Source organism: Aptenodytes forsteri, unplaced genomic scaffold (genome assembly GCF_000699145.1).
Source record: "Aptenodytes forsteri isolate BGI_AS27 unplaced genomic scaffold, ASM69914v1 Scaffold62, whole genome shotgun sequence".
NCBI lineage: Eukaryota > Metazoa > Chordata > Aves > Sphenisciformes > Spheniscidae > Aptenodytes > Aptenodytes forsteri.
In genome coordinates, this window is record NW_008794595.1 from 3,495,850 (window position 1) to 3,507,913 (window position 12,064).

Here is a 12,064-nt window from a genome sequence, read left to right on the forward strand (position 1 = left end):
TTCTGCACAGAGGGCAGAGAGCCCATGCCAGGGATGCATGAGGGTGACCACAGAGGTCCCGCTGCAGAATCACGGTACCAGTGGAGTTAAAGTCATATTTTTGAGTGTTACTGGTAAGTGCTATAGTACAGGATTAGAGAGTTGCTGAAGTTAAACTGAACAAGTGGATGTTGCATTTAATACATCAAATAATCTCTCTTGAAAAGCAATTCCTTCAGTTTGTATTCTGGTACGTATGTTAGGCATGGTATTGATGGTGTACTCGCTTCATTTCTTCTTTAAGGATCCACCCACCTCTGTGTCTCTTGGACTCCGAATGGAAGAGATGATTTTCAATTTGGCAGACACGCATCTATTCTTTAACGATTTAGAAGTAAGTGTTCATTCTTTGAAAACGCATAGAGGTGATTTAATATTTGTCTCTTTTTACGTATTATTAGGTGGTTTGACAATTATTTTTGGTTTCACAGTTTTAATATGGAAACATTTAGAAAATATCCGTATAATTTAGTCATTAGGATATATAATAATATCTACACTAAATGTCTGCGCTGGCATTCAAAGGTTGCGATAGTTTAAATGGTAGGGTTTTGTCCTCACAGGTCTTAGTATTTATGACCACAGCAGACAAGTTTTAGAAGTGGATACACCAAAAGCGTCTATAAACATTAGAATTCAATAGTCTGCACAGGCCATTAAATATTAAACTTCAGCTTCTATAAACAGTTAATGGCTGGGTACAGATTTCTCACTTACATCCCACTGTGGGCAAGTATTACCTTAAACCCGAGGGAAATCATTCGTATTGTATACGCTCTCTGTCTCAGTGGCCTGTTACTGGGGGTCCTCCGCCTTCCCCAGCGGCAGGTACGATTTGTTACGCGCTGTGGTCTCTCTGCCTCTCCCCTGTGGCGTCCGGCGAGGAGCTGGCGTCGGCATGCCAAGGGCTTTTTCAGCCTACGTAGGCTATGGTTTGGCGACGCTTGTGAGATCGTTCTAAAACTATCCGAACTGCTGAAAGAGACTGTCACCATAATGCCTGGCTGTTTCATCTTAAAAGGGAAAAAAGCAATTTCTGATCATATTTTAATAACATGAAAACATGAAAACAGTCAGATTTCTTTCCCATCATAATGAAGACAGCTGTTTATTTAAAATCCAACTGTTAAGCAAGCTTGTGGTGAGGCTGCCAACACACATTAATCATCAAGTTGTTGTTTTGCTAGATTTTAGAATAGTGTGTTATTCCAGACAGGCAAAAGAATCTAAAAGATTCAAATGCAACTTTTGCTGATCAAAGTTAATTGGCAGCAATTGGCCTTTAAATATTTCCTGATGTTTCCCTTTTCAAAATCAAGCAAAATACACCTTATTTAATAGATGAGCCAAAATCATTTGAAAAATGCCAGTGTGTGATAGACCTCAAATGTGGTTTGTCCAACATCTGTCCTATATTTTGATTCCTTTTCATCTAAAAAGAAACCACTCACAGATGATTTGGCATCTTAGAATGTAATGAAATTATTTAAATGTGCTTTATTTTTTCTTCCATTCCTTAGTGGAGTATTTATTTTTTATACTTACAATAAAATAGATTATTTCTTTAAAATTTAAAGTAGTGTTTTCTTTCATTAAGGTAGCTGTATGTAAAGATATGATTGTTTTGGATATAAGAAACACGATTAGTGAGTTGCATGTATAGGACTAATTCTTCAGATTTGTAGAAAAGTATAACAATGCTAGTTATTTTCCAAATCTGTTTCTGATTTCTGGTTATATTTCATTTTATCCAGAGCAGAAGGAGAAAGTACTACTCTATCTTGCCAGCACATTCAATAAAGTTCACTGTGTTTTCATTTGCTGTGCGAGCCAGATACTTAGTAGACTTGTAGCTACTTCTTCACACATGACTGTCAGCGTCACTAACTTTAATGAAAGTTAATCAACTGCATCTTAGGGATAGTAGATTATCTTCTGCTAATTGGCATGTTACAGCCTTAACAGTACAGCATGGCGGTTTATTCACTGAAGAACTTTGAAGCTGTGTATGAAAAAAATACTGATCCAGGTGGTTCACGGAAGCAGAGGAGCTCACTGGATGAGCTTGGTCTTTGCATTTCCCCCATATAACAAGCCAGTTTACCTTGCATCTCCAAACTCAAGTGTAAGAGTCTGTGTCTATACCCTAGTCTGTCTTCTTCATACACAGAGGCACTTAGGAGTGAGAAGTTGTGTTCATGTCCTTGTACATGAGCTCTAAGTCCTTATTTCTGAGGAACATGAGCTCCGATCTGAAAGATCATGGTCTGTCCAAGGGAGAGAAGAGCATGTTCAGCAGTGCAGGGGAGTGGGTTTGTGCTTGTGGATTGCCATAGAGAAGTACGCAGGGAGGGGGCACAAGAGAGCCTGTACTTTGTGGGAAGCAGCATGTAGGGACTAGACCTGGCCATGGACTGAGGCTTTCAGTTCACCAGAAATTTCAGGTTTTTTGAAACATGTTGCAGACACGTGGTGTTTTTGAAGGAACGTGTCCTCCTGGAGCCGCAGTTTGTCGTTCTTGTGAATGTCACCTTTATTAGCAGGGCCTGCCTGGTTCCCAAGGCCTGCGACCTCAGGGCAGATTCCTTGCATCCATCTGAGAAACTCAAAGTCCTTGCTTGGTGGTTTGGAAGTTCAGGCTGCCCTACAGCTTGACAGGCTTCCATGAAAACTGCGGGCAATTTGGCTGTTCTGATGTTCAGCATCTGTTCTTGCTGATGAAGGACTGAGTCTGGAAGATCTAGTGGTGACCCTGCTCAGGCCTAAGCTTTCCAATTCATGTGCCTCAGCATCTGGGCTGTTAGGATTCGAGAAGTTTGTAGGCAACATTGCCAGCGAGCCGCAGAGCTTGGGCATCCTTGCCCAGAAATAGTATGAAGACAGGCAAAGCTGGATTTGGAACATGTCTAACCCTCAGTGTAGACATGTCTTTGGGTCTAGGCATAATTCAAAGTGGGAACCTGAAAGCTGATGCTCTCCAGCTCACCCAGGCTCAGAGGGAACCCTTCCTGGCATATAGAGAGGCTGGGTTTACGGGCAGGCAATCTTCTGTCATAACTTTGGCCTATGATGCACATTTTTCCAGATACCACAAGTTAATGTTTTTTAATAAAAATCTTCTTTTCATCCGATGCATTCCAGAAAGCTCTAATCAGAACAGCTGTCTTGTTATCCAAGTTAGGGGGAAAGTATTTTGTCATCTTATAAACTGCTGAAGACTGATTTAACATTTTGAATGCAAAGGGCAGAATTGCAGCAGTGATCTCCAAAGCACTACTTGATTTGTGTATGACCTAACTGGCTTTTCAAAGCTCAACCTAGAGATTTATTTAATGCTATTAGGTTTAATTTTAAACTTCAGCAGTCATTTTTTAGTCTGTATAAAATGAATCAATGCCAATGCGTATCAGCTGCAAACTTCTTTACCCATCCTAATTTAGTAGCGGATACAGCCAGGTAAATGAATCATCTAATTTCCTATATGTTGCTCTTTATGTAATAATACTAATAATGGTATCTGTAATTGGCATTTTTCAAACTCAATGAAAAAACTCAGTCATCTATCTCTGAAGTCAGTATTCTGTTTATGAATGAGTGAGCTGCACTTAGATTTGCAATTAGTTACTGCACCCTCAGTTTATACTAGTTCTTAGTTTATTGCTTTGAGAAAAAGTAAAAGAGATGGCTTATTTCCTTCACTTTGCACATATTTATTTAGAGTAATTAATTCCAAATTGATATAATAGCAAATAATTTCAGATCTTGAATAAACATTTCTGAAACAGCATGTTAAAGGGGTATGACAAGTTTTTTAACATACTGAAAGGAAAATACTTATGTTTACTAATGTATAATTCGATCTAAGTACCGTCATAAACAATGTTTTCCTGCATTAATAGTAATTTCATAATGAAATTATAGAAGTATACTAGGCCAAACAGTAGAAAGTAGCGCAGTGTTCTCAAAATTTAGATTCCAGAATCTGCATTTGGGCTTCAAAATAGGAAGTTTAGGTTTTCAGTATTTCAAATTTTCATTTAAATATCTCATACTCTGTATGAGTATCTCATACTCTCATACTCTAGAATTTTAATTGCGCGCAGGAGGGAATAACTACATTGTTTTAGTGCTCTCAAGAGAACCAGAGTTATCTCATCAGAACAGAATGTGTGATTTTACATGCTGATTATATTGTGATAGGGATAATAAGGTATAATAATTTAATGGTATATATGGAGCAATTACACATACTAGGTATTTTAGGATGTATGCTCCAGTGTTTTAGGGAAATTAGCAACTTGGTGATAGGACTGAAACGTGACATCTACCTATCTGCATCTTTAAAGAGTATATATATTTACATATTTATACTGACCCTCTTAAAAGATTAGTTTATTCATTTCTTGGGCATATCAGGTACATATTATAACTAGGTATGTTAAAGGAATAATTGCTGGTAGTGAATGATTATGAACATCCTATTTTAAAAAGTTAGTTCAGTGCTTTGCAAACTCTATTCTAAAATGGTACCATCTCATTAGATCTGTTCCTTTAGAGGTATTTACTGAAGCTGAGAATGTCACTTACGAAGCCTTTTTTTTTTTTTTAATCTTACCTAACACTTTTTTATGAATAAGATACTTTTTTTTTTGTCTGTGTTGAATTCTATTGAAGTAATTAAAATCAAATTAATTTGTAGTTTTATTTCATGATTATTATTTTTTTCTTTTAGGCTTTTTATTTCTGTGTGTTCATTTCAGGGTTTTGGTGTGGGCTTTTGTTGGGGGGTTCAAAATAAGGTTATATATATTATGATACTCAAAAAAAAAATAATTTTGACACCTCCAAGAAATGCAATAATGCATAAGGGCACAGTAATGATGATTAGCATTCATTTTTCTTCCATCAGTGAAGGATATATAATGCACAGTCATGGCTTCACAATTGACTTTTGTTTGTGGAGTCTCTATGTGCAAAGTGATGATATGTGTATGGGAGTCATTTATAATGAAAGGCAGTATGGTATGAGTTTTTCAGCTACATTAGCTGATGTATTTCTCTTAATGGTAAAAGATGAGGGAATGCTGTCAGGTATTACTGTAAAGCAGTAACTTTGGTTCTTTGGGAAAAAGAAGAAAAATAGTTAGTTATGTTCTAACAATTAGGAATGCTGGCCTTGACTAATTTCTCCTCAGATTCTTACTTAAAATCCACCTGGATGTATATTAATGTGTTCCTGATGAAAATTCAGAGCATAGTCTCCTGTTTGTCAAAAAGAGCTGCAGAACTGCTTTATGATTACAAGTATGGTGTTACTTCAGATTAATGAACCTTTAAGGCATCGCATTAGCATATTACTATGCACGGACCCCTCTGGAAAGCTGCCTGCGTTGGAGCTGCATGCGATTTCCACAAGATGCAGCTCTGTCTGTAACCACAGCTGGCTGGAGCGGCAACCCCGGGCAGGCGGGGGCCGCGGTGCTCGCTTCCCACCTCAGGCTACTGGGCAGCACCTTTGCTCCTTTGACCTGCCCGCCTGCCGCCGCAGGGTTGGCTGGTCCTCCCACGCCGAGGAGCAGCACAAGAGCAGCCGTCTGTGTTGCTCTAACTCTCCTGCCTCTTCACTCCGTTAAATAAAGTTAGATTAATACAGAAATATTTTACAAATCCTACACTTTACACATATGGGAACATACCCACCTCTTATGAAGCATCGAGATACTCACTTACATAGATGCATCTTTTCACAGTTTAAAGCAAAGAATAAACAGCATTTGCATCCTTGCACTCTCATGCTCTGTGTTTGCCCTCCCTCCACCCATATGGCGATAAATCCGTCCAGGACTCCTACAAGTCTGTAACTGCTAGCTTGGATTTACTCAGATCTAGAAGTTGATAGGGAGAAATTAACTGCCGGGTATTTTTATGAAAACTGCTTTTTGTGGACTGTTTCCTGCATAATTTACTATGTGGATGTGCCTGCTCTCCTTGTTTGTAGCTCCCAGTCATCGGACTATCGGTATTTATGAAAACTACCTCTCCCTCATATTCCTTTGCAAGCTCAAGGCTGTGTGGAGGGCAGCTTTTTCTACTTGAAATGTGACTGGGATGTCTGACACCCAGCAGTATGCAGAGCCCTTCTGTTCCCCTAAGAAATGTAAAGGACCTCGAAGGCCCACGTGGCAATGCAGACTCTCGTGGCACTAAAGCAGATGGTGATGCCTTCTGTACTAACACCAGGCACTAAAGGGATTGCTCCAAGAAGAGGTGCTCCAGGGATTTTGTAGGGAGAGCTCAGGCCTAAGAAAGGGAACAACAAAACCCCAGCACAGCAGCTGTGAAGCCTGATCACAGAGCAAAACTTCTCCAACATTAGTCCCTCTTTGGCCTTTGCCTTCAGTTCTTACAGGTGAAACTAGGCTGCCTCCCTGCTGCTGGAAGCAAATGCACCATATAAATCACTTCTAGGCCTCAAGGAGACCTTTTCTTCATGACAGGAACATATATTCTTCTTTTCATCAGCCCGAGAATTTTCTCCTTTGTAGGTCTCAGTAACACCGCAGGAGACTAAGTGACTTTCCTCCCAGGTCCTTCAGTGACCGTGCACACAGCTACGTCCCTAGCGTACCACACAGTGCCCTGTAGGAATGCCTTTGAAGCAATACAACCATATGTTCTGTTTCTTTAATCTGAAGGAGAAGGGGAAACTATTTCCCCTCAGACCTTTAATATGCCACAGACTTAGGCTGGTAACTTTTAGCACAGTAGCACTCTGAAGCATGATTTGGGATCGTGGGCATTATGATAATACACATTATTGAATAATAACATTCTGCAGACTTATTGTGTGCAGGTTACTGCACATCTCAAAGAACCATGACCACTGTAGGGTAAAATGCTCCTCTTTCTGAAAGCATTTTAGCACATCTGGTCCTAGAGTCAAGTAATCTAACAAGTGAACTGCTTGGATGCAAGCCAGCCCTTAAGTGCAGGCTTTGAGCAAGCTCCAGGCAAGCTGGGAGAGCAGGTTGGCCACTATCAGCAGTGTGGAAGTCCATCATTTATTCTCTCACGCCTTGTGGAAATGTCGTAGAGCCAGCTTTGGGCAGGCGTGAGAGGTATGATGTTGCCCAGATTTAAACTTAACTAAGTTGTATGGAGGTCCAGTCAGTGATGGGAGTTGGGGGAGCTGCAGAGGCATGGCCAGGCAGACCAAGGAAGTGGAGAAGGAGGACCGTGAAAACACGATCACCAGAGAGAAAAGCTTGCTCAACTTCTCTGCATAGAAAAAATCAGATCAATATCTTTTTGTGTCTGAAGCCATGCTCCAAGCTCTGAACATTTACAGGGTAAGCCTTTGCTGGCACTATGTACTCATCAGTTGTCTGGTGCACGTATTTTGCATATATATTTGTGTAGAATGAAGTGACACGAGATCCATTTTTGTGGTTGCCGCTACTTTGTAATTCCTGATTAGTATGCCTTGGTCTCCTCATCTACAGATAAGGATGATGATGGTGGTAAGGATGGTATCTACAGATACAAGGGTGATAATTCTGTCATAAAGTACTAGAGGGAAAAGAGGCAGCCAAGTCTGGTGGTTGTAGTAGTTGCTATTGTGTACAGCTGTAGTTGGCTTTCTAACAATGCTTCAGCTTGGTCTCTTTAATGTCTTGGTCCTCAGGAACATCCTGACACGAATGCTCTCTCTGCTGACACAATTAGAAAATGCGTGTATTCAAACAACTTAAAAAAAAAAAAAAGGACAAAAACCCATTGCAAATAGTCATCCAAGAAAACTTTCCAGTTTTCCATTGTATTTGCTAATTTGTTTTCTGCTGTTTTTTATTTTGGATTATTTTTGTAAGTTGTAATTGTTCCAGTTTGAGTTACTCAAACATTTCAAGTAAAGTCCGTTTTTTAAAAGCACAGGGGAAAAAAAAGGAAACAACACTTAGAGCAGAAGGCCATCGGTCATCACTAGTCATTGCAGTGTTTCAGGTGTCTGTACTTGTGAGCTAGTAACTAGTATGAACTCCACGTAGTCTACTGTTTGGTACCAGGGCTTCTTTTTGGGATGCCTAGATTTTGCTGTAGTACAAATGAGCTGAAGAGTAGGCAGGCATGCTTTGTGAAGAAATACACTGACACACAAATCGCCCAGTATAGTAAAGAGCATTTCACAGAGTCATAGAATGGTTTGGGTTGGAAGGGACCTTTAAATATCATCTAGTCCAACCCCCCCGCCATGGGCAGGGACATCTTTCACTAGATCAAGTTGTTCAAAGCCCCGTCCAACCTGACTTTGAACACTTCCAATGATGGGGCATCCACAACTTCTCTGGGCAACCTGTTCCAGTGTCTCACCACCCTCATCGTAAAGAATTTCTTCCTTATGTCCAATGTAAACCTACCCTCTTTCAGTTTAAAACTGTTACCCCTTATCCCTTGTCCTACCGCTACAGGCCTTGGTAAAAAGTCTCCCTCCATCTTCCTTATAAGCCCCCTTTATATATTGAAAAGCCACAATAAGGTTTCCCCAGAGACTTCTCTTCTCTTCAGGCTACAACCCCAACTCTCTCAGCCTTTCCTCATTGGAGAGGTGTTCCAGCCCTCTAATCATTCACGTGGCCCTCTTCTAGACCCACTCCAACAGATCCATGTCTCTTGTGCTGGGGACCCCAGAGCTGGATGAAGTACTCCAGATGGGGTCTCATGAGAGCAGAGTAGAGGGAGAGAATCACCTCCTTCAACCTCCTGGTCATGCTTTTTATGCAGCCCGGGATACGACTGGCTTTCTGCGCTGCAAGCGCACATTGCTGGCTCACGTCCAATTTTTTATCCACCCGTATCCCCAAGTGCTTCTCTGCAGGACTGCTCTAGATCAATTCACCACCCAGCCTGTACCGATACTGGTGATTGTCCCAACCCAGGTGCAGGACCTTGCACTTGGCTTTGTTGAACTTCATGAGGTTCACATTGGCCCACTCGTCAAGCCTGTCAAGGTCCCTCTGGATGGCATCCCATTTGTCAGTGGCATACATGCTAGTGAAAAAAGATTTGTGATAGACAGCAAGCTAACTTTTAGTGGTATTAAATCCATCTCCAAGATGGTACCCTAAAGTAATTTCTATCAGATAACAAAACATGTTTTGTCTACATACTCTCCCAAATTGCACATTCAAAGACGTTCCTTCCAGTGACAGAATTAAAGTTCTTGTCCCCTTCCCAGGAAATAAAATACCGAATGCTGACATACTTTTCATGGTAACAATTGTACCTGCCCATTACAGCTAGGTTCTGCAGAGCCTGAAATATCAGATTTCAGGATCGGCCAGTACAGGAGATAGTGTATTGAAGGGCAGCAGTAAGGTACCTGGAAGTTACTGTAGTATCTGCATCAAAGCAGTATATAGACAGGGTCTGTTGCTGGAATTACAGATCTACCCCAGGTATGGCAGCTTTAATTGCAGAAACTTAGTGTTGTGCTGCAGTGGCAGGCTCTGAAGGGTAACATAAAAATTGCTATACAATGAATGACATGAGGCAGCGCTTTGAAAATTCTCTTATAACCAATAATGAAATGATATAGTTGTTCTAAAAACCTGTTTAAGGCTTGATGGAAATTGAGATGCAAAACTCACTGTAAGAAATTTAACAGACTGAGAAGTTTGCAGTCTATTTTCATGCTTTTGCTGTCAATCCATTAGCAGATTTCAAAACACTGGCTTACGTTATATTGCTGGCACATATAAACACCTGCCCTTACTGAATTTTTACTTTTGAGGGGTTGCAAAATCCAATACGTGCCACAGAGCTCTTCTGCCAATGCAGATCGTGCCCTAAGCACAGATGCGATACACTGCTTGATGGTTCAGCATGTTAGATCCAAAACTAGGTAATGATGTCATTAATTCTGAAGGCCTCTTAGTGCCAGAATTGTCATTTCAGATTTCAATAGGCTCTTTTTATTATTTAAGTTATCCCAGAAGTCTGAAATAATAGAACAGTGATGCCAAATGAATGAGTAAATAGCTGATACTAATGGTAAAAGCAGTTAATGTTACTATCAATTAATGTATTGCTTTCCATTTATTCTTGCATAGAGAGGCTTCTCTTTGGCTTTTAATATTTCATGGAGCTGATGTGAACAAAATGTTACTTACATTTTCTTTAAAAATTATGAATACCACTGAAAAAAAGCCTATCTACTACTACAGATGTAAATACTGTAGTTACGACTCATTCATAAGTTTCCAAAGTAATCCATTATTAGTTTATAACCTAAAAATCTAGAAGTTTCACAAATTCAAATAACATTCCTGAGCAGTAGATTCTGTGTTTTGGTCTCTGATTAAGCTGACAGGTGTAAAATCTCATACAGCCAGTCATGTCTCTGGTGCAGCTGTAAATGCTGAAGAGTGCAAGTTATTCCAGCTAAGATCAACATTAATTTACACTCAAATATCTTTCCCAGCCCACCCTTTCTGTTCACGTAATGCAGTTATTTTGTGCTAATTCCACCACTTTGAGGCAAACCATTTTTTTTCCTCACTGGGCTCTTCCAATGCAAAACGCAGAAGATAAACTGAAGAGAACATAATAGTCACCTTTAAAAAAATTCTCTCCTTGTTGATTTGGGTACCAGCTTAAACCATAAATCTCAGATTTGCATTATTCAGGTCGGTGTTTTAAGTAGATTAGTTTCTGAAAATGATATACCTTTTATTTTAGGAAAGCTAGGCGAAACTAAGTGTCATCCTTACATGCCATTTTGCAGGACGAGAGCATGTTAGCCAATCCTCACATAAGTACAAAGATTTGAAACCGCAGCGTAAGCATCTTAACAGTGTGCATGGTAGGTAGTTTCCATCAACCTCTTCAGCCTAGGTTCAATTTTATAATGAATTTACAATGTTACCAGTGCAGTTGTCTGGTATCTTGAGAGCCATCATGCAGTTTGTGCTGATGTGGTTACGTGTGACTGCTGTGACTGTAGTTTAAATTTTAAGAAAATATGCATGCACATGTATTTTGAACCCATCTGTTTGTGCGGGGTTTTTTGTAGGAATCATACTAAAACATTGCTACAGGGAGAAAAATTAAGAAGTGTCTTTCATTCATTTTGTTTTAAAAGCACGAAAGGAGTGCTTGAAGTTGGTTCCCAAAATGTTTGAGTTTCACGGTCTCAGGAGATTTCTACTGTTTCAGTGTGGTTACAATAAGGCCTCTATCTGAATTTCATCCAGTTCAATGGTCTAATGAAACTTTAAAGAAAGGGGGAGGGGATTATTCCCTTTACTTGTTGCAGTATCACTTTTATTTTTCTGTGTTTTAAAGTAAAATTTGACTGCTATTAGTTGTATTTTTAAAGTTTGTCTTTAGATGTGGTCAAGAAGCTGGGTGATTCTGTAGTGGACTAAAGCGGTCTTTATGTGTGCTGTTAAAGCATGAGGATTTAATGAGGATTTTAAAAAATGTAAATGAGCAGCTTAACAAAAGAAACAATGAGGTATTGAAGGAATGGAGTGTTTGTTTTATTTTTTTTTCCCAAGATCCTTGTCCAGTCAGAACAGGGCAGTCCAGGCACTTTCTGAACGTTACCTGCAGTACTATATGCAGTCGGGAGATGATAGTTCTTACATGTTCACTGACAGCAGAGTACAGACTGCTGACATGAGTACAGAGCTCAGCTGAAATATTACTGCCACAGGAAAGATCAGCTATATCTAAGCAAATGATCCTTTCTGAACTGTAGAAAATCACTTCAATCAATCAGTTGAAAGATCTCCTCTTTTTCTTCTGCATATTTGTGTAACTTGCATTGCGAATGTAAAGTATGGATACACAGGGGAATAACACCTTCCCTAACATTGGTAGGCAAGGGGGAGAGCCAATTGCAGCAGCAGTTATAACTCAATTAAGAGGTTTTCTAAGAATTTTCTCTGACTGAAAAGTTTAAAAATACAAGTCAAATATTTCAATTCATTTATTGGAACAAAATGTGTATATTTGTCTTAAAGGT

At 39.7% G+C, this 12,064-nt stretch overlaps 1 protein-coding gene across 10 annotated transcripts in view; it reads left to right on the forward strand.

The window, feature by feature from the left end:
* The window catches only part of EYA1 (EYA transcriptional coactivator and phosphatase 1), a 157,991-nt gene that overhangs the window by 118,990 nt on the left and 26,937 nt on the right, over positions 1-12,064 (forward strand). For all 10 annotated transcript variants that reach the window (XM_009272652.2, XM_009272657.2, XM_009272659.2 and 7 more), the window contains one exon: positions 284-373. In XM_009272652.2, the coding sequence (XP_009270927.1) occupies positions 284-373 (90 nt within the window). The remainder of the gene's footprint in view (positions 1-283; positions 374-12,064) is intronic.